The 22,911-nt window shown below is 36.8% G+C and overlaps 1 protein-coding gene across 6 annotated transcripts in view; it reads left to right on the top strand.

Annotated features, from left to right (window-relative positions):
• Positions 1 to 22,911, top strand: part of UGGT2 (UDP-glucose glycoprotein glucosyltransferase 2) — a 188,006-nt gene that overhangs the window by 57,445 nt on the left and 107,650 nt on the right. For all 6 annotated transcript variants that reach the window (XM_072760866.1, XM_072760864.1, XM_026003635.2 and 3 more), the window contains 3 exons: positions 1,363 to 1,462; positions 3,910 to 3,970; positions 19,089 to 19,180. In XM_072760866.1, coding sequence (XP_072616967.1) covers positions 1,363 to 1,462; positions 3,910 to 3,970; positions 19,089 to 19,180 — 253 coding nt within the window. The remainder of the gene's footprint in view (positions 1 to 1,362; positions 1,463 to 3,909; positions 3,971 to 19,088; positions 19,181 to 22,911) is intronic.

The following is a 22,911-nucleotide window of genomic DNA, read 5'->3' as shown; positions in this document are numbered from 1 at the left end:
TGTGTAAGTAAGATAGTGGTCTGTTTTCATTCTTTTGCATGTGAATGCCCAGTTTTTCCTGACACCGTTTATTGACTAGAAAGTGAGTATATTATCTTTGCAGGAAGTGATCCTCTTGTGAATAGATCTTAGTAAGATTAGCCTTGAAAAATGGCTATTGTGTTTAGCAATTAGGAGATATTAATGAGTACTGATGCTGGAGCTGGAAACATGCTAGAGTAGATTGAGGAAATGCTATTTAAAGTTACTCAGCTAGAACATGATACAGAGCTGGAACTGAACCTTGATCATTAGGCTCTCTATCCCATGGGAAGCTGTGCTAAGAACATCTCTTCCTAAGCTTTGACTCCAACCCAGTTTACCACACTGAAAACGTGGAAACAAAACTAGCTATGTTATGCTAAACTGGTTATTTTACTAGTATGTGGTGAGCTGGGATTCTACCCATGGTGAAATATTAAAGAGAAACAGTATGTTTCACTATTTGGTAATGAACATAGTTCAGGTTTAAAATCTTGTCAGGGGGATCCCTGGGTGGCTCAGCGGTTTGGCGCCTGCCTTTGGCCCAGGGCGCGATCCTGGAGTCCCGGAATCGAGTCCCACGTCAGGCTCCCGGCATGGAGCCTGCTTCTCCCTCCTCCTGTGTCTCTGCCTCTCTCTATGTCTATCATAAATAAATAAATAAACTCTATGTCTATCATAAATAAATAAATCTTTAAAAAATATTAAAAAATAAATAAAATCTTGTCAGACTCTTGACAAGGTAAACGAGACTAAGTAAGATTACTTACTTACAGCATCCAACATACTGGAAACTGACTACATAAGCCAGTTTTCTTTCCAAAGAACTGTAGTATCGGGCAAATACTAAGTCTAAGATTTTATTTTTATTATAGCATAAAGGTAAAACATGTTGAAAGAGAAAGTGAATGTTGATATATACTGAGTTGAAAACATTGGATCTTAAAGTTCTTTCCAGAACAGGCTCTTCAAAGCTCTTTTTTCCTTTTGTTATTCTTATCAAACTTTTTGTTGCATGTTTTATTCAACCTTAGAAAAAAATAGCTTTGCATCAGCATTTCTTTTCCTGTATCTCTTTTTGAAGCTATATTGTAATATGTGGAAAACAATACATATTAAATGATAAATTAGTCCTTCATAAAAGTTTAAAACTTAACCTTATTTGGACATAAGTGATAGCCTTCCATTTAAAACTTTTGAAGAATATTAAGTATAAGAGTGTTAACATGTCTTATTTATAAATACATGGTAAAAAATGTTGACTAAATTATTTAAATTACATGGAAAACCTATAAAGATCTGACATTATGCTACATTCCTTAATTATTTTTTTTTTCCCAGATCTTAGTTTTCAGGCAGCTTCCCAAATAATGTCCACTCCAGTTTATGATGCCATAAAATTAATGAAAGACATTTCACAGAACTTCCCCGTAAAAGCCAGGTATGTTAAAGTTCGTTGCTTTGAGTATAACCAGAACTCTTTCCATTAAATAAATTTTATGAAAATAGCTGATTTCATTTTAACATAGTGATATCAATTAATTCTGCTATATGATAGAGTGTTAATGAAATCAGGGTATTTTTTCATCTGTATGTTGGTTTTTTTGTTTTTTATCAGTGGAAAATCCTGGCTTGTGCATATGTATGTATACTGCAAGATAGAACTCTTACATTAGAGTCAAATAGAAAGGAAAAATAATTTATTTGGCTTGTCATACGTGTGTATACTGCAAGATAGAACTCTTACATTAGAGTCAAATAGAAAGGAAAAATAATTTATTTGGCTTGTCATACGTGTGTATACTGCAAGATAGAACTCTTACATTAGAGTCAAATAGAAAGGAAAAATAATTTATTAAAATTATTTAAATATAAACAGTGATATGGAAATCCAGGATAAAACTTGTTTAAGTAATGAATAATGACGGAATATTTTTCTCTTTTCTAGGTAAGGGTGATGAAAAGTATTATTCTAAATAGATTTATGCCCAGAGTATGACTAGCTCATGTTCTTCTTATCCTTTCAGATTCTAAATAGGTAGTAATGTCTTGTTTATGGAATATTTTGTGGAATGCTTTTTTGCCAGTAGGATACCTAATCAAATTGCTTCCAGAAGTACTGATTATATATTAAACCTATCTTGTAGTGCAATAGATAATACATCTGTATGTCTAAAAGTAATCATAGTTTTACAAAATAACAAAAGTCTTACACATTTGTAGTCTGGTTAGGAATGACAGGATATAAAATTATAAGCAACCAGTGAAATAAAAAATAAGTTAGCTTATATCGAAGATTCAGAGCATGTGACAGTGCATCAGTGTTATTCTGAAGGGAGTTGGAGAGCATCTCTACACTGGACACATCATAGCCTATGGGTGATTGTTAGGCCTCTCCTTGTCTCATACACTATTTTGTACATTTATCCACAGTACTCATTACTGAATTTTTTTTTGTTTTTGTTTTTGTTTTTTTTCATTACTGAATTTTAAATCTAGATATTCTTTCCTTTGTAAGATAAATAGTACATAGTTGGCCACAAGATCACAAGAACCTTTCCATGGGACCCTGAAAATAGGTTTATCAACTTATTTACAGATTAAGAATTAATATATTGATGTGACTCTTTGTGTTAATTTTAAACAGCCAAGAATTTGAGAAGTCAATATTTATATACTAAAATAGAAATATGCACATATATATAAATATTTATATACACTGCTGTTTCTGAAATTATTTGATCAAATACAAATAAAATAACTCTAGTGTTAGGAAGACCTTTTATTCACTCTTTTGACAGTAAGTCAGTTGTAATTCAGGGATCTGTTGCTAAACTCTGCTCTAAGTTTGTGGTTGGTCATTAAAAATATTGCAAACTGTGCTGACACTAAGTTGGCTAACTTATAAGCTTGAGCATATTGATAAAGCCACCTGATAGACAATCAGTAAATGATAAAATATTTGCCAAATGAATGAAAAATTTGTATTATCAAAGTATCCATTGTAATTTCTCCCAAATGCCCAAATTTTAGGAGATATCACATACTTATGAGTTGTTTTAAGATACACCTTTCTGCTCACGTTTTACTTTAAAACAGAACTTTGCATTAACAGTCTTTTAATTTTTCAATCATTTTGTTTGCATAAAATTAACAAATGTGTAACTGATTTTGCTAGGAGTTATCAAGTCAAATAAATGTAGTTAATAGACTTGTTAAAAACATCTGTTTTTAAATTATAGGGGAGTTATAAGTTCTTCAAGAGTGAGTAAATGAAGTCAGTATTAGAGCCATTTAGACCTTGCATACTTTGGTAGAGGTCCCAGGTTAACCAAAATCTTTGTGTACAAGAATTCTGAAAATTGCCCATTTGCATTGACATATATCATGATACTGGTAATTTCGTACAAACTTTGTCTATATGGGCCAAATAGCACAAAATAGCATTTTCAATCAAGTATATTTGAAAAGTAAGTGTCTAGTAATAAGTTTTGATAGTACTTATTACTGCATGCATACAGTTAGTGTAGATGAGCTTCTTTTAAAATTAAGTTTTTATTTTAATTCCAGCATAATTAACATACAGTGTTGTATTAGTTTCAGATGTACAATATAGTGATTCAGCAATTCTGTATATACATGAATTCTTGACAGTCTGTAATCCATCTAAATTGAACACCCTTGTCAAATGAAAGCCATTGTACCAGTTGTCAAATCGGCCATATGGAAATGTATACTTTTTGGTCATGAAGCATTTCAAGTTTTTAGATTCTTATCTAGACTATTATATTTCACTGAATTAAAGATTAGTCCTAAACATTAGGAAAAATTAAAAAAATAAAAAAAAACATTAGGAAAAATTAATTATATCAGTATTTATTTTCCCAGATCTCTGACCAGAATTGCTGTAAATCAACTTATGAGGGAGGAAATACAGGAAAATCAAAAGGTTTGTTTGAATTTTTTCTTAATTACTACACTATCGCTATTTTAGACTTTAGATCTTCATTTTTCATACGAAAACAAAAATGATAATTTGTGCTTTTTTTGGTTATTAAAATAGTTTGGGTTTTTCCATTTTTAGATTGTCTACTTTATATAGCCTACAATCTGTGATTCTAGCCAATCTTTCCTAACATATGTTTTGTTTAATTTCTTCATTCACCCTGTACTCCAGACCTTCTGCCCACATAGTATGGTTTACTTTATAAGATAAAGAATAGGGCAGCCCGGGTGGCTCAGCCGTTTAGCGTCGCCTTCAGCCCAGGGCGTGATCTTGGGAGACCCGGGATCGAGTCCCATGTCAGGCTCCCTGCATGGAGCCTGCTTCTCCCTCTGCCTGTGTCTCTGCGCTACTCTCTCTCTCTCTCTCTCTCTCTCTCTCTCTGTCTCTCTTTCTTATGAATAAATAAAACCTTTAAGTAAAAAAAAAAAAAGAATAAAGCTATGAGTTAACAGTTATAACTATGTTTCTCATATTTGGTTTTGCTTTAAAAGCTTATGAGGCTTGGGTCAGGTTTGGACCACTGGAACGTTGTTAGAATCCTACGGCATATAGGTCACAGTTGATCAGTAATTTGGTAAGATTCTGCCAATTGGTCTATTAAATTACCTTAAGAATCCAAATGAGGGGGGATCCCTGGGTGGCTCAGCGGTTTAGCACCTGCCTTTGGCCCAGGGCATGATTCTGGAGTTCCGGGATCAAGTCCCACATCGGGCTCCCTGCATGGAGCCTGCTTCTCCCTCTGCCTGTGTCTCTGCCTCCTCTCTCTCTCTCTCTCTCTCTCTCTCTCTCTCTGTCTGTCTCTCATGAATAAATAAATACAATCTTTACAAAAAAAAAAAAGAATCCAAATGATCCTAGCTGTCTGTGTTAGTATTTGTGAAGTGCTTAGAACACTGCCCAACTTAATGACATAGGACTGCCTTGGCTTTAAGAATTATAACCAGATGCACAGGGCCCTGAACAGTAGGATTTTGTTTTTCTCCCATAAAAAAGTCTCAAAGTAGGTGGTTACAGACATGATTTTCTTCTATGGCTACGGAATGGCTGCCACAGCTCTAGACTTCTTATTTGTGTTCAAAGCAGAAAGGGGCAGGAAGATGGTATTAGCCACATTCATCCTCTCTAAAGCCTTCCAGGAATACTTGAGCAGACTACTTCATCTTACTGACCAGAATTTTGTCATGCGGCTATCTCTTGCTTCAAGAGTAGCCAGAAAAGTCATGTTCTTTTCTAGTAATTGAGGCAAGCAAAGGAGAAGTGGGTTACCTTAGCCAGCCAACAGCACCTGTCCCACAAGACAGAGAGAGAGCTCTCAATAGACGTCAGCTCTTCTGATGACGACCAGCAACTCCAACAGTAATAGTGAAGAAGTAGATGCCTTGTTCACGCCTAGAACCTGGGTGTTGGGAGCCATCATTTAGCTTCCGTGTGAAGGATATTTTTTGCCTCGCTGACAACCTAACAAATTATTTTTATCCTCCAAAACTAGCTGTAGTATTACTCTTCCCTGTAATTTTCCTAGTGGGTCTTACCATTCTTGGAACAAAGTGGATTGTTTTTAAATGAAAGTTCCTGTATTCACAGTGAATTTTGTTTGAATAATGCACCTGCAGTAGGAAAAGAAGAAAGGATAGCGAAGAAAAGGGAGGAAAAATGAAGGAAGCTAGAATATCAGTGGCTTCACCCAGTCTGGTATATTTTTGTGCTCATTTAGCTGTCCAAAGTGGGTGCTGTGGCCATCAGAGCTTTTCTCCAAGTAGTGATTTTGGGTTGAAAGGCTGGAGGACCTTATGATGTTAAAAAAGAATACAATGGGGATGAAAGAGAGGTCATTGGAAGATCTGAAGGCCCAGATCTCTGCATTGGAGAATTTCATAGGTAGACAAGTGCAATGGCCTGACCATAGGGTGATGACCAAAGCTGGCCACTGAAGCAGTATGGAAGTGAAAGGTGATAGAATTGAGGAAATCAGTAAACTCTGAATCTGGAGGCTTGAATAAATATGGTGCCTGGTATGGCACATTTTCCCTCAGAAGCGTTTGTTGAAAAGAAAAAAAAGCATTTGTTGAATTGAAAACTGTTGAATTTTAAAATGTTATCTGTAATACATTCAGTGTTTAGCAACAGATAGTTTTTTAAATGTTATGTGTATATTATGACAGTTATTAATATCCTAATTTATAAAATGAAATTCTGTGATTTCTGTTGGGCCACAGAGTTGGTAGAGAACCAGAATTTTTGCTCTGATACATAGTTCCTTCCTGATAAATTTCATAAGCACTCTGAGTTTGTTCAAGGGCCAGGCATCTTGCCAGGTGATTAGAAAACAAAGATATTCAAGGAAATTAAGAAATCTGATCTTGTTTCATTTCTTCTCAAAATTCTTGACTGCTATTTTCAGAAGAATAACATGAAATTTAGAGAAATGCATTTAATAAAACCAGGTAGGATAGGAAGAATCTAGTGTAGACTGTCAGGTCTTCTATGAAAACCAACAGAAAACCTGTTGACCAAGCAAAGCTGATTTTAATAACTTACTGCAGTAAGGGAGAACACCACTTTGGTAGAATCTTACTCTCAAAAGAAGGATGCTATAGTAGATTACTTAGAGGTTCTATGGCTTCTGTTCAAGTGGTTTGAGTTGGGTCTTTCAAGATAGGGGGAATTATTTGGGATTGGGTGGAATTTGTAACCCAGTAGTTTAGGATTGGTCAACACAAAAGTGATGGTTTTGATGAGCAAACTTATAAGCAAGCTCTTTGCCAAGATTAGGTAACTATTCAGATTTGCAAACCAGACTGTTTTGCAGATCTATTCTAGATCTGCCTGGAACAGTTTGTTTGCAAGAATTTCCTGAAGCAAATGGTTATTTATTCATTTATAGCTTTATCTTCCTGGGCAAGAATTTCCTGTAATAGTTAAGTGACATCGGCTCAGGTTATCTCCCTTCTGAGTCCCAGTAATTGAGCTGTAATGACATAGGTGGGCTCATTTCCTTCTAGGAAGGCAAGAGATAACTCAAGAAATAGACAGTAGCTCGCTGGAAAAGTGGGAGACACAGTTTCTCTATAATATTTTATGGCCAAAAGGTATGATATTGCTCGTAGATAGAAAGTCATAGGGAAGGACTGTTTAAAAATTTAAGATCATTGATTGATACATTTGCAGAGGTAAAACATGAAATATTGAGAGGATTATGTTCTTGTTCACAAATATTCACTTCCTTCTGATGCTGATTGTTGCCCTGTCACTTGCTTTAGCTAATATTAAATGAACAGATGCACACATCCATGCAAGCAGAAGCTTTGTGGTTCATTTGCCTTTTTACTTCTGCTCTCTGTCACGAGGCATGTCCCTCATAGAGGCTGCTCTCCTGGTCTGTTGCCTGAAATGAAAAAAGCCCTGGATTAGAACCAAAGATGACTAGAAGGTATGGATATCTGATATGAGCAAGAAGCAAATGTTTCCTCTAGTAAGCCACTGAGATTTGGGAATTCTTTATATCAAAAATTGGTCACAGTAATATCATCAATTATATTAAATTCCACATATTACTTTCCCATTTGCTAAATTGTATTTTATCTTATGCTCTTAAAACTATAAAACAATGTTTCTATGTTTGAAAGAAATGCAGAATAATTTCTGTTGCTCTATGAAACTATGATTATAGGGCTGTTAGTAGAACTGAAGGAATAAAATAGCTATAGAAATAAGAAAGAGGGATCCCTGGGTGGCGCAGCGGTTTGGCGCCTGCCTTTGGCCCAGGGCGCGATCCTGGAGACCCGGGATCGAATCCCACATCAGGCCCCTGGTGCATGGAGCCTGCTTCTCCCTCTGCCTATGTCTGCCTCTCTCTCTCTCTCTCTCTCTTTCTCTCTCCTCCTCCCCCCCTCTCTGTGTCTCTCATGAATAAATAAAATCTTTAAAAAAAAAAAAAATAAGAAAGAACAGGCAGAAGTTCTGGATTTAGTTCCTGGTACTCACTTTGAGAAAATCATCATCTTCAAACTACTTCTGTAAAATGTACTTATATGATTCAGATTATAATCATCTGTGAGCATATTTTGTAAATATTTACAACTGCAAGATGACAGAACCTAGTGGTAATGTGGTCAAATTGACAAGTTTAAGGTTATAATATTATTATGTAATAGTTACAGAAATTACAGAAATATTATATAATTATTACAGAAAGAGTTATCCTAATATTACATTTAAAAAGATCTGTTATTTACATTACCCAGAATTAACATTATCTGCAATCTTAGTATTTGCTGTGTATCCTCATTTTTTTAGGAATTATTTGGGTCTTTTGAATTTTAATATCTTTATTATTGGTGGAATTCAGCATTTTATTATCAACTTAGCTAGGGAGGTTGGCTTTGGCTAATTTTATTTAGTTCTATCATATTTTGAATTAAAGCTGGCCTAAGCTGACATTTTGTTGTTAAGAATATAGTGAGTGGGGGGATCCCTGGGTGGCGCAGCGGTTTGGCGCCTGCCTTTGGCCCAGGCCGTGATCCTGGAGACCCGGGATCGAGTCCCACGTCGGGCTCCCGGTGCATGGAGCCTGCTTCTCCCTCTGCCTGTGACTCTGCCTCTCTCTCTCTCTCTGTGACTATCATAAATAAATTTAAAAAAAAAAAGAAGAATATAGTGAGTGGTTCCAATAGGAAGATGGCTGCAGCCCAATTCAAAATAGTCCCATTTATTCTCCTAAAAATCATACATAGAAACAAAAAGAATGAAACAACATTTTCAGCAAAACTAGCAGAAGGGAAAAACCTTAAACTCTAAATTTTGTGTGTGGTCAAATATGTCCAGCCCCAATAGAACGGAAGCATAAAGCTACAATCCTGTGGCAGAGGAAAAGTGGAATGTGGCAGGCATCCCAGAATTACAGCCCCAGAAATCATCAGCAAGTACTCACCCTTAAGAGGAGAGGACTCCACTCAGTTGGAACACAACATGGGCTGGTGAAACTAAAATAGGAGAGGGCATGTCTGCTGGGGGAGGTGGAAGAGAGGAGTCATGCAAATGCATGGAAGTGACAGATATAAGAAAACCAAGAAAGAAAGAGAGAAAGGAGAGAGAGAGAGAAAGAGAAAGAAAGAAAGAAAGAAAGAAAGAAAGAAAGAAAGAAAGAAAGAAAGAAAGAAAGAAAGAAAGAAAAGAGAAGAGAAGAAAGAAAAAAGGAAGGAAGGAAGAAGAGAAGGAAGGAAGGGAAGGAAGGGAAGGAAGGAAGAGAAGGAAGGAAGGAAAGAAAAAAAGAAAAGAAAAAGAAAACCTAGCTAGTTAGAGGGGGACAGCTCATCCAGGAGATAACTGTAGCATCCTTTGGTGGCAAAGAGAAGAGAAGTGCCCGGTCATAAGAGCCTTTGAGCCAGGTTAATATTTGAGAATCTAAAGAAGATTGTCTCCATTGGGTGACCCAGCTTAAACTGTCGATCGCTATAAGGAAACTTCATGCCAGGAAACCTGGAAGGCTAGTTTTGCCTCTTTTACTCCAAAACAATCTCCCCTGCTAATGTCTGGTGCAAGAAAATATATGTGATTCAGATAATGCTTAATCAGAAAGGTAGAACTACATTCATCTAAAGAACTCACTATAAAGATGGAGAGGAGGAGCAGAACTATAGATGAAGAAACTTCACTAAGCAGAGAAAGATTGCAACACAACATTAAGCTAATCAAGCTTGAAAAGCTAAGGAAGCAACACATGATGCAGAAATTCAGTGACTCACTGTGAAGATCGGCCGGGAAGAGGGGGTGATGACCAGATGCCAGAGGATGTGAAGTCAGTACTGGAAGGATTTTATGAAGATATTCAAAGTAGCCATTTCAGAAATAAAAATCAAAATTACAAATGGCACAAGGCAGAATTGACCTTATAGAAAACACAGTAGAAGACATAGTGGATAGAATTAAGAAATGCAAAGAAATTAAAACAAAAATAGAAAGGATTCAAGAAAAATGGTAAGTAAAAGGCAGGTAAAGGAAATCCAACATTCCTGTAGTGGAATCTCTGAAATGGACAGAGCAAATGTTTAAAATTTTAATTAGACAACTTTCTGAGATAAAAGACTTGAACCTACATTATTGAAAGGGTACACTATAACTGGGAAAATTGATCAAGAGTCATCAAAACAAAGGCTATATAGGAAAAAAATTATTTGTGCATTTAGCAATGAGGATTATAGGGGAAGAGAACCAGATTGGCATCAGATTTTCTAAAACAATATTCAACACCAGGAGACAGTAAAATTCTACCTAGGAGGAATACTCATGGAAAGAAAAGCTGTCCTTCAGCTTTACTTTCAGATGGATAGGCATATGCAGGCCACAAAAATGTGGAACAATAAGAATTCAGGGAAAGAGCACTTTCTGAGGAATTTCTTCTGACCAAATACTAATTGAAGATATTTCAGCAGAATAACTGCCTGGTGACCATTGAATGAGTTTATTGTACAGAAATGTGGGTGAGGGAAAGAGTTATTATGTGGTATGTAAATAGCACCTGCTCTGACATGATACAATATTGCAACTAATACAGGTAGTGAGGGAGGTAGAAAATAGAATAAACTTGCTGATTACTTTCACTGAGGTACTTGGGAATCAGCAGATTGGATTAAAGCTGAAAAATCCAGCGGTGGAAGCCTAAACATACTTAAAAGTACATAGTTAATTACTAATGAGTAGAGAAAGGTTGGGCTATGCAAAAGGAGAGGCAACAGGAAGAAGTCAGAAACTAATTTTATTATTTTTCATAATAGAATCATTTGATACCTTTTATTTTTTTATTTTTTAAAGATTTTATTCATGAAAGACCGAGAGAGAGAGAGAGAGAGAGAGGCAGAGACAGAGGGAGAAGCAGGCTCCATGCAAGGAGCCCAACATGGGACTGGATCCCGGGACTCCAGGATCACACCTCGGGCCGAAGGCAGGTGCCAAACCGCTGAGCGACCCAGGGATCCCCCATTTGATACCTTTTAAAGAAAGAGATAACTTTAAAAGAAAGAGATGACTGAAAGTATTTCATGAAGATATATGTGTGATAGTAACTAATGAAGCAAAAGTCTAAATCTACCCAAGCAGGAAAAGAGCCTTAAAAAGAAAAAAAGGACACAGACTAAACCATTTGTGAATGACATTTTAAAAATACCTCTAGAAAGCACCTGGATGGCTCAGTTGTTTAGGTCCCTGACTCTTGATTTTTGGCTCAGGTCATGATCTCAGGGTCGGGAGATTGAACCCCGCATCAGGCTCTGTCTGAGGTCAGCATGAATTCTGCCTGAGATTCTCTCTCTCTGCCTCAGTCCTTCTGCCCCCACCTGCCCACGTTCATTCTCTCTCTCTCTCTCTTTCTCTCTCTCTCTCAAAATAAATACATCTAGGAAGCATAAATATAGCAGGAAAGAATGACTGTTGGAGAAAGGGGAACCCTCCTGCACTGTTGGTGGGAATGTGAACTGGTGCAGCCACTCTGGAAAACTGTGTGGAGGTTCCTCAAAGAGTTAAAAATTGATCTGCCCTCAGACCCAGCAATTGCACTGTTGGGGATTTACCCCAAAGATACAGATGCAATGAAACAGTGGGACACCTGCACCCCAATGTTTCTAGCAGCAATGTCCACAATAGCCAGACTGTGGAAGGAGCCTCAGTGTCCATCAAAAGATGAATGGATAAAGAAGATGTGGTCTATGTATACAATGGAATATTACTCAGCCATTAGAAACAACAAATACCCAGCATTTGCTTCGACGTGGATGGAACTGGAGGGTATTATGCTGAGTGAAGTAAGTCAGTCAGAGAAGGACAAACATTATATGGTCTCATTCATTTGGGGAATATAAAAAATAGGGAAAGGGAATAAAGGGGAAAGGAGAAAAAATGAGCGGGAAATATCAGAAAGGGAGATAGAATATGAAAGACTCCTAACTCTGGGAAATGAACTAGGAGTGGGGGAAGGGGAGGTGGGTGGGGGGTGGGGGTGACTGGGTGATGGGCACTGAAGTAGGCACTTGACAGGATGAGCACTGGGTGTAACTATATGTGTGGCAAATTGAACACCAATAAAAAATAATTTTATAAAAATAAAAAGAATGACTGTTGAGTCTAACCTCTATCATATTGATAAATGCAAATAAGCTTAACATTAACAAAAGTTTTCAGTTTGAATCATTGGGCAGATAAATATATGTGAAATAAAAACTTTAAAACTAACTCAGAAATGTTAAAAATTAAAGTTGGGGCAAAGGTAAACCAAACAAATGCCATGTTGCAGGGGTTGTAATCTTAATACCATAAAATCAAATTCAGGCCTTAAAAATATTAATGAGTAAAACAATGGCCCTGTATAATACTAATGAAAATATAGCAGTTATTAATATCTATACATCAAAGCACTGTAGCAACATACATAAAACAGAAACTACTGGAGATAGAAAAGTTGAATTTACCTAAAATACTGATGAAGTCAAAAAATAAGATATTGACAACCAAGCAACGTTATCAATGTGTTAGGTCTTACAGGGATATAATAGATTTTTTTTTCTTGATAATAGAAAAAATATACCTTTTCTCAAGTTTTTATGAAGCGGCAAAAAAATTCTAGAAAGTAGATATGACAGAAAAGAATTCTCTTATCCCAGTGCAGTCAAACTAGAAATTGATAACAAAATCAGGAGAAAGGGCTTATTCACTGGGAAATTAAAACAATTTACCCTTAAGTAGAAGAAAAAATAAAATGCACATCAAAATTGCATTATATTTTTATAAGTAGGCTCTATGCCCATCACAGGGCCTAAACTCATGACCCTGAGATCAAGACCTGAGTTGAGATCGAGTAGACATTTAACTGACTGAGCCACCCAGGTGCCCAAAATTGCAGTATTTCTTGATGTTTAAAAACAAACTACTAGGGGATCCCTGGGTGGCTGAGCGGTTTAGTGCCTGCCTTTGACCCAGGGCGTGATCCTGCAGTCCTGGGATCGAGTCCCACATCAGGCTCCCTGCATGAAGCCTGCTTCTCCCTCTGCCTGTGTCTCTGCCTCTCTCTCTCTCAGTCTGTGTGTCTCATGAATAAATAAATAAAATATTAAAAAAATAATAAAAATAAAAACAATAAAAACAAACTACTAGAATCTTTGGGGCACAAAACAAAGTTCAGAGAAAAGCCTTAAAATCTTAGATCAGTAAAAATGAAAGAATAAAAATAAAATTAATACAGGATCTAAAAGATTAAGAAAAGAGCAATAAATAAAACCAAAAGAAAGAAGAAATTAATAAAGGTTAAAAATTAATGCATTAAAAGATGAAAACAGTAAAACTAATAAATTAAAAGGATAATAAATCATAATCAAATGAAGTTTAAGGAATGCAAGGATGGTTCAATATTAAGAAATCTGTTCATATAATTATGCCATTAGATATTAGTTATAAAGTAGCATGACTGTCTCCTTGATGTGGAAAAGCATTTTCTACAATTCAAGACCTTTCTGATCATAATAAAATAAATTTTCAAAGAAATCATAAGAGAATCAGTGATACCTTTTAAAAATGTGATTAAAAGTGTGTATATGTGTATTTGTGTGTATCTTGCCTTAAAAACCAGCATCTTACTAGTGGAAAAGTACTAGGGACATATTCACCAAAATCAGGAACAGGACAACGAGGCTCATTATTGGCACTGTAATTCATTGTTGTTTTAGCTCTTAGCCAACATTATTAGTCAAGAGAAATGTATTAGAAATGTAAACACTGGGGGAAATGAGGTGTAAGAGAATCAGCTAAAAAAATCCACAGACTGGGTGGCTTCAAGAAAAAGTTATTTTCTCATAGTTTGGGAGCCTGGAAGTCCCAGATGGTGCTCTTGGCAGATTCTGTTTCTGGTAAGAGCTCTCTCCCCACTCATAGACAGACAGCCACTTTCAGCCACTTTCAGCCACTTTCACAGCACTTTCTTGCTGTGTCTTCCACATGGCCTTCCTCTATGCATATGAAGTGCACTACCCTCATGACTTCATTTTACCCTATTTGCATCCCTTAAGTCTATCTCTAAATACAGTCTAAATACAGTCTCTAAATACATTGGTGGTTAGGGCTTCAGTATTTGAACTTGGAGAGGGACATGTGTTAGTCCACAACAAAAGATAATAAGTTATATGATTTATATATATATATTATATATATATATAAATTTGTATTTGTTTCTGCTATATATATATATATATATGTATATATATCAATAGGCTCCATATATTGCAAACAGCTAGTTAGAAGATGTAAGAAAGAATAGATCCATTTATAATAGCAACAGAAATAGCATTTAGTAATAAACTTATTAGCAAGTATATAAAGCCTATATAAGGAAGAAATTGAAACAATCCTTATGGGTGTGTTAAAAGACATCCATGTTCTTATGTTGGAAGATTACAACAAAGTCAATTCTAAGTTAATTTATAGATACAATCAGAATCTAATAAAAATACCAAGAGCTTCTTTTTTTCTGATACTTGATGAATCTAACAATTCATGTGGAAAAAGTAGTCAAAGAATCATAGCCAGGAATACTCTGAAAAATTATGAACGGTAGGGACCTGCCCCAGGAGGGCACCAGCACAAACTGTTCATGCCGTCATGCAGTGTCACTCATCAGTGCTGGCTACTGGCTCCAGCTGCTCAGGACCACTGGGGCCACCACTGCCATCACCTTTTCTACCTCTCCTTCATTTGGAGTCCGTGAAAGAAATTTGAAATAAGCTTTGATTTCAGAGCAAGAAATCTGAATTTAATCAGTAAACTAAATAATCATGGTGTCTGTGATCATCTTGGTTAGCTCTCTGCCTCAAAGCATGCTGGGAGAAAGACAAGGATGGTAATGGCTTTTATGTTATTAATCTTGGCTAAATGCATTTGGACTAGTAGTCCATGTTACCTGCTACCATGTGGGGTATGTATGTGAGTGGTACCTAAAAAACAAAGCAAAACTGGAGTTCCAACCCTAGAGAAGAGGGTGGTGGTGACCAGAAGGCCGGCAATTCCGGAGTGTCCCTTGCAGTGTTTCTGAGCATGGACCAGGCATATACACATCCCGGGTGTATGTCACTGCTGTGGCATCTCATCCATGCACACCAAAGAGTACGATTCCCACACAACATGTAAATGAAAGGTTTATACACAATAAAGAAATAATAGTGGTCATTAAATATGTAGAAAGATGATCTGTCTTCACTCCTTATAAGAAATGTAGATCAGAGTTAAACTGGAACACCAGATTTTGCAAATTCAAAAGTTCAATAGCGCAGGCAGTAAGTCTTTTTGTGAAAGAAAGAGACAACAGGATATGTGTTTGTATAAGTGTTTACATAAAGGAACACTGGAAAGATAAATAAGAAAGAAACTAGGGGGGAAAAAAACCCAATCACCTCTATGGGCCACGAAGGGCTGGGAAACCAGGTGAAAGGTACTGGAATGAGCGAGAATTCTCTGTGTATGGGTTTTTGTATGGTTTGACTTTGAATGCATGCAGAGATTATTCAGAAAATACGACCATGCTGAAGTTATATAAGTGAATTTGGTTTGACTTTATTGAGGAGGCAACTGCTTTCACTCCAAAGTATAGTAAATTTCCCTTCAAAGTTCAGAATTGTTCTTTAATCAGATATTAATAAACCAAATGCAGGTATTTAATACAAAATCCAAGTAAAGGATTATACCTAACCTAAATAAAAGCTCATGCCTCTTCTAATTACTTGGAAGGTGTGAAAATTTTAGAATTCTAAAGAAAATCCCTAAATAAGAATATCCTTTCCAAATGTTATTCTGTAAAACTTTTTTTTTTTAATATTCTCTCATTAGTCATCCTGGAAAAGAAAATCTCTTACATTAAGATATATCTGACTTCAATTTTTAAATTCAAGATGGATGCAGTTTCAGCTTAGGGGCCTCCAGAGATGTTTATAAACAAATTTACCATTATAAAACTCAACCAGTCTTCTGAGATCCACTCAGCTGGAATTTTTTTTTAGCTTCATATAATGGTCTGGCTCCATTGGTTTTTAAAGAGAGATGTTGCAATGTATTCCCTCCTTTTTTTTTTTTTTTTTTTTGAGGTTCTGTTTCTCATTGGGAATTTGTATTTGTTTCTGCTCAAAGCCAAAGAGTACTTCCAGCTTAACTCCACTTCAGATAAAAGGTCTCTGTATGTCTTTTGGACCTTAAAAATGTTACGAAATTAAGCCTCAAGCTCGTATGAAGATGAAAGAGTCCAGGAATTTTTGTTGAAAACTTGTTCTTCCCTCACCAAGAACCAAGGTGAGACAGGCAAGCTTCTGTGGTGTCTCTGCAGTGCATTTTGTTTTTCTAGGTCACCTTTCCTTGTGAGTGTAACACTCATTTGTGTGCACAAGGATATCTCTGATGTTTGTCCTTGCTGTAAGGGGGCCCAAGGCTTTGCCTCCTGTCCAAGATCAACCCTCAAAGCCCCAGGCTCTTTAGGCTACCTAGGAAGCTCAAGATTTCCTTGTGGCACAATCTTCCGTGTTTGCTTATATCCTTAGACTCATATTCCCACTTCTCTGCCCTTAGATGAAGTCTTTTCATTTAAAAACTAAATTATTTATTTAGAGAGCATTAATATTTTAATCTAGCATTTTGGTGTTTTTGTTGTTGTTGTTTTTTGTTTTCAGTAGGGGGATTTCAGGATCTCTGGTTCATTATATTGCTGGAAACTGAAGTCTTAACCTCTTGATTTGCAAAAAAGCTGCCGTAAATCATACACTCAGGGTAATTTTCCAGGATTTAAGGCTTACTCCTCTGAGAGGAATGAGAAAGAATTTGTCAGCACCAGTCTCCAGTAGATAGTAGTAGTTCAGCAATCAAATCCACTAAAGTTCAATTGGTTACCCCTTTTTTACTTTCTTTGTTCAAGGTGCTGTGGCTGGCATCAACATTCTTTTTTTTTTTTTTTAAGATTTTATTTATTTATTCAAGAAACAGAGAGAGAAGCAGAGACACAGGCAAAGGGGAGAAGCAGGCTCCATGCCGGAAGCCCGACGTGGGACTTGATCCTGGATTTCCAGGATCACGCCCTGGGCCGAAGGTGGCGCTAAACCGCTGAGCCACCCGGGCTGCCCTGGCATCAACATTCTTGAGGGAATTAGCAATTTAGCATAGATCTGTGTGCTTGATATACTTTCCCCTTATCATTGAGATGCCTGAAATGAATGAGGTGCTGGAGAGAGCTCAAGACAATGTGTATGAGGGTTCAGTGCAAGTTTTGGGAAAACAAGCGATGAGTTCATTAAGCAGCTGTAGATTTTGAAGTTAGAATGCAGATTTATTAGAATAAGTGTTTGATAGAAAGGCAGAGAAATAACTAAAGATAAATCAGAGTTTTACCTGTGAATCTTCTTGTGTTAGAGTTTAATCTCTTGCTAGTATTCAGTATAAATCAAGTGGAAATATGTTCTGTCCTGTTACAAATTTAGTTCTTTCTCTCCCTTCTCTCTATGTCACCTGTTGTGAGTGATAACTATACAGAAAAATTTACCTCTGCCAAGCCTCCTCTGCATCTCTTCTTGTTAGTTGCTTCACCTGCCTTTCTAGAATAATTTATACAAACTTCTGTTAGGTCATGTATTATGTGGCATCATTAAAATGCATTGTTTTGAAATTGTTTTTCCTTCTAAATGAATTTGTGTGCCCTAATAATAGTAAAAATAAAAGCTTCATTTGTCAGTGGTGCATATGTGACTAGACACAGATATATGTCACATTTATACTTTATAACCTGTGAGATGGAAGTAAGTACTCCCATTTTCCAGATGAGGAAATGGAGACATACTGAAGCAAAAAGTAACTTTGTTCAGCTCTTACCACGTCTAAATAGCAAGATTAAGATTTAAAATTAATTTGGGGATGCCTGGTGGCTCAGTGGTTGAGTGCCTGCCCTTGGCCCAGAGCGTGATCCTGGAGTCTATGGATCGAGTCCCACATCGGGCTCCTTACATGGAGCCTGCTTCTCTGCCTGCCTATGTCTCTGCCTCTCTTTCTCTGTCTCTCATGAATAAATAAAATCTTTAAAAATAAATAAATAAATAAATAATAAAATTAATTTGACCCCTTTCACCACTATCTTGATAACTATGCTGTACTGGCAAGAACATTATATTCTTTATTTTCGTTATTGCTCTAGTGCCTGGAGTGATTTCTAGCTCATAGCAGGTAAATTAATATTTACCAAATGAAAAAACGGTAAACACTGAAACACTGCTTTAATGGAAGCCTTTATAAATTTAGAGTGATCTTCAACAGATATTTACAAATACACCAAAGTTTTGAGTCTTGAGATATTAAAGAATAAGAGTGTGACAACTATCAAATTCTAAGTGTGTGTGCACCTACATACACAATGTATTAGGTAAATAATTGTTATAGAATTAGAACTGTAATATATATTGCAGAACCAAAATATCCAGGTATTTTTATCTCTAACCTATCATGAGATTTCTATCACTTAGCATAGGGGTGGGCAGGCTACTACCAACATATAGGCCAAATCTGGCCTGCTACCTGTTTTTAGAAATGAAAGGGTTTTTTTTTTTTTAATATTATTTTATTTTATTTTATTTTATTTTATTTATTTATTTATTTACTTATTTACTTATTTATTTTTATTTATTCATAGAGACAGAGAGATTGAGAGAGAGGCAGAGACACAGGCAGAGGGAGAAGCAGGCACCATGCACAGAGCCTGACTTGGGCCTCCATCCAGGGTCTTCAGGATCACGCCCTGGGCTGCAGGTGGCTCTAAACCTCTGAGCCACCAGGGCTGCCCTAGAAATGAAAGTTTTATTGGAACATAGTCATGCCTATTTGTTCATATGTTGTTTGGCTGCTTTCACGCCACAAGAATAGAGTTGAGTAGTTGCAATAGAAATGATGTGACCCGCAAAGCCTAAATTATTTACTATATGACTCTACAGAAAGTTTGCTGACTCCTGTCATAGATCATTGTTGTTATATGATTTGGTTAATTATTACCCTGCTCTATTTCAAGGGTCTTCATGATAGATTTGAAATTCAGCCAGGTGATGCCTGTCTGTTCATAAATGGACTTCGTATTGATATGAGTGCTTATGATCCTTTTAGGTAAGTATTAAATTACTAATACAAACTATGATTTATATTTAGGCAAATACTGTCCTGAATTTAGTATTTGCCAAAATGCAAATAATCACTTTAAAGCAAGTACATTCTTTTGTACAAAACAGTTCTATTATCATTTTGCTAGAATACTCTCAAGTGTCTTAGAATGCAGAACTGGGAGAGACCTTGGTGACATTTGTTGATGTGAAAACTAAAGTTTCTAAACCTGAAACACCTGTACTTGTTGCATTATTAGAAACTGTCTTTCCTTAATAGGTCTGTTGTTTAGCAGGGAAGCTCCATGGGACTCGGCTGAGAAGCCAGAGACTCCACCCTCTAGAAAGGACCTGAAAGGAATGTGAGACATTTCCCCAGAAGAGTAGAATTACCAGAAAGAGTTTAAAGTACTTGTATTTGTCAGAAAGGAAATTTGAAATTGTAGAATTCAGGGTATATCTATTTTTGTAGGTCAAAAAAATTCTTCAAAAATGCTCTAAAGCATTTTTGGGTGGGTGTTTCAATCAGTTTAGTGTCTACCTTCAGCTCATGTGATGCTCTCAGGGTCCTGGGATCCAGTTGCCTCAGGCTTCCTGCTTGGTGTGGAGCCTTGCTTCTGCCTCTCTCTCCCTACCCCCCTCACCCCTCCACTCCTGTGTTCTGTCTCATAAATAAATAAATAAATAAATAAATAAATAAATAAATAAATAAATAAATTCATTTTCATTCATTCTCTTAAAAAACTATTCTAGAACAAAATTAGAAAGTCATGTATTTGTTCATCAGCATTTATCCACAAATTAGTCATGGGCCAAACAGAAGAAAAATCAAACTGAATTTATTTTACTTTTAAAGAGAAGCATAAAACTACTCTAAAAATTAGTATTTATAAGATAAATTTAGTGAATATAATTCTTTAGTTCAGATATTCAGTTTTAATTCAATTGTCTATATGTTCATCAAACTTCAATTGATTAAATGTTTGTTTCATCTTATTATCAATTTGGGACAAGTAGGACAATGTAGGAAAGCCTGGGAAATACAGTAGCCCAAATGAGACTTTTCTCTTTATTTAATTGGATCCTTAGGGAAAATGATAGCTTTCATTTCATAGAAGGTAAATACGATAGCAGTGGAGTGGTTGTTAGCTGCTGGCCTGTAAGCTTCAGCAGGACAGAAATTCTGTCTGTGCGCAGGATTAGTGAAAACGGTTTTAAGAGAGGGAGTGAGGGTTGGGTAGATTTCGGGGAAAGTTTTCACAGCAGGGACACTTCGCCCATTTAGGAGGGCTGCAGGTTATTCAGGAAATAAAACCCCCGTGGCTCCTCCAGCTGGTCCATAGTGATCTGCACAAGTTGTGACACATTTTATTCCTTGCCCATGTGATCATGAGCTGTAGCTCCTCTAAGTCCCTTTAAAGAGGACAAGAAAATACTTGAGGTTGTTTATATCTCTGGACATTTTTAGCACAAACAGAAATCAGAGCGTGTCAAATAAAATCAGTGTGGAACCTGGAAGAAAATGATTCAGGAACTGGATCCAGGGAGAGGTCTTGTGTGAGTAGTACTGCAGAGCTGCCTATTTAGGAGTGGGGAATTATCTTATGCTTTTTTCCTATCACCTGTCTCTCATTGCATTTTGATTTTAGAGGACTGATGCACGTCCTTAACCTTCAGACCCTGGAAGTAGTGGGAGAAACCAGAGCCTTCATGAGTCCAGCCAGCTAGCACTGGAGTTCAGTCAGGGCCTTGCCCAAGCCTAGCTCTCATCCCCCAGGAGGTTGTCAGCAGGAGGCTCTGGCAGTGACTAGGAAGGAAGGCAAAAGAGCTGAGTAAATTTGCGGAGGTCTGTAAATGGTGCCTCACATCTCTAGCTCTACTTTGGAACCACTGATGGCTTCTCAGCCTTTTGGCTAAGATCAAATGTAGTACCTTGGAACCACTGACCCATCTTTTTCTCAAAGCAATCATCTCAACTGCAGATTTGAGCAGACAAACTGGTACTAAGTGGATATTAATCATTTTGGTAGCCAAGCTTGAGCAGTGTCCCCACGATATACCTACCAGAAAGAAAGATGTAACAGAGGTGTCTTGATAACCCTATTTGTATGGTTTTCCTCTATCTTAATGAAGTTATCTAGCCCAGAGTCCTTTGGGGCTCTTTTTTTCTTTTTTAAGATTTTATTTATTTCAGAGAGCACACACAAGCATGAGCAGGGGGAGGAGCAGAGGGAGAAGCATACTCACTGAGCAGGGAGCCCTACATGGGCTTCTATCCCAGGACCCTGGGATCATGACCCGAGCCAATGCTTAACTGACTGAGCCACCCAGGAGCCCCTTGGGCTCTTGATAAATATGTATATGTAATGCATATAACATTAAAATTCAGTATTATAACATCAATATGAATATTCAATTCAGTGAATATCTGAGTGCCTACTATGCTATAGGAACTGGTAGATATTGGCGGTGTAGTGGCAGAGAAGACAGAGATAATGATTTGGTGGGATAACCGATAGTAAATATAATGATAGTGCAATAAAAAATATCTTTTATAAAAGATAAAGTGCAGTGCTCTGGGAGTTTATAACTCCAGAGATTTAAACTAGTTCTTGATGGAACATGGGGACAGTAGAAATGTCAGATTTTTTCAGGGAAGTGATAATTTAAGCTAACACTTAAAGGACAAATCAGGCAAAGTGGGGAGTGGGAGTTCTGCAAGCAGTGGCACATTTGAAAAAATGACAATCCACTCCTGTGTCCAGGCTGTGGAGTGAGGAGGAGCCGGAAGAAGCTACGGTCACACAGGAGGGCAAGGCTCGGATTGTGCAACTAGGTTTCAGATTTTCACCTTTGGTTTGAAAGGCCAGAGAAGCCAGTGAAAGGCTCTCAGATAATAACCATTTCAAAGAGAAGCATGAGAAATTAATTATTTCAAAATGCAAAGATAGAAATTTTCCTGATAAATAGACCCAGGATATTTAAGGAACCATTTTTCTTTAATTGGTAGCCAGAATTCAAGATTTGAAAAGAGCAAGGAAGAAACTAATACTTATTGAGGGCAACTGTGTGCCCAGTAATAGGTTAATTTAACCTTAATGCCTTATAGAGGGACTGTCATCATTCTCTTTTTTAGATGGGGAAATGAAGACTCAAGTGTCGCACAAAGATAGGGACACAGCTGGCAAATAGTAGCAGGATTCAAAATCTTGTGCTCTTTCCAGTGTACCATGTAACTCGATCTGGTCTTTCTACTGATGTTTTTCCTAGAAACTAGATTGAGATTACAAAAATGGTAGATTAAAAAAACCTGTGGGGAATGTTAAAGTTCTGTTGCCCCCCCAAAAAAGTGTCTGATCAGTAAGCATTGTAAAATTTTAAAAATGAGAGGAACATTGGCAATGCAATCCAAAATTCTTATTTTACAAATAGAGGTGGTTTTGAGAGGTGCTGTGTGTGGAAAGGACATGGCACTTACCTGGCACACATACAAGTGTTAGCTTCATCAGTAGGAATCGAAGGTTCAAACTGTCCAAACTTTTTGCTAGTAGGCTTCTTTATGGATGTTGGTATTTTTAGCAGTAATCTTTTCTATGATGTTTAAGAGCTCTCAAAGGATTATATATATGATTAGTAATTTTAATAAGTATTCTAAACAGTTGTGAACTTTCATGCTTTAATGGGGCTTTTTCTATGCAGAATTTTTATATTTTAGGTCCTATTTGATCTTATCTTGTT

The sequence above is a fragment of the Vulpes vulpes genome, chromosome 6 (assembly GCF_048418805.1).
Source record: "Vulpes vulpes isolate BD-2025 chromosome 6, VulVul3, whole genome shotgun sequence".
Classification (NCBI taxonomy): domain Eukaryota; kingdom Metazoa; phylum Chordata; class Mammalia; order Carnivora; family Canidae; genus Vulpes; species Vulpes vulpes.
The sequence above is the reverse complement of the archived record's forward strand: the minus strand, read 5'-3'. Positions and strand labels throughout refer to the sequence as shown.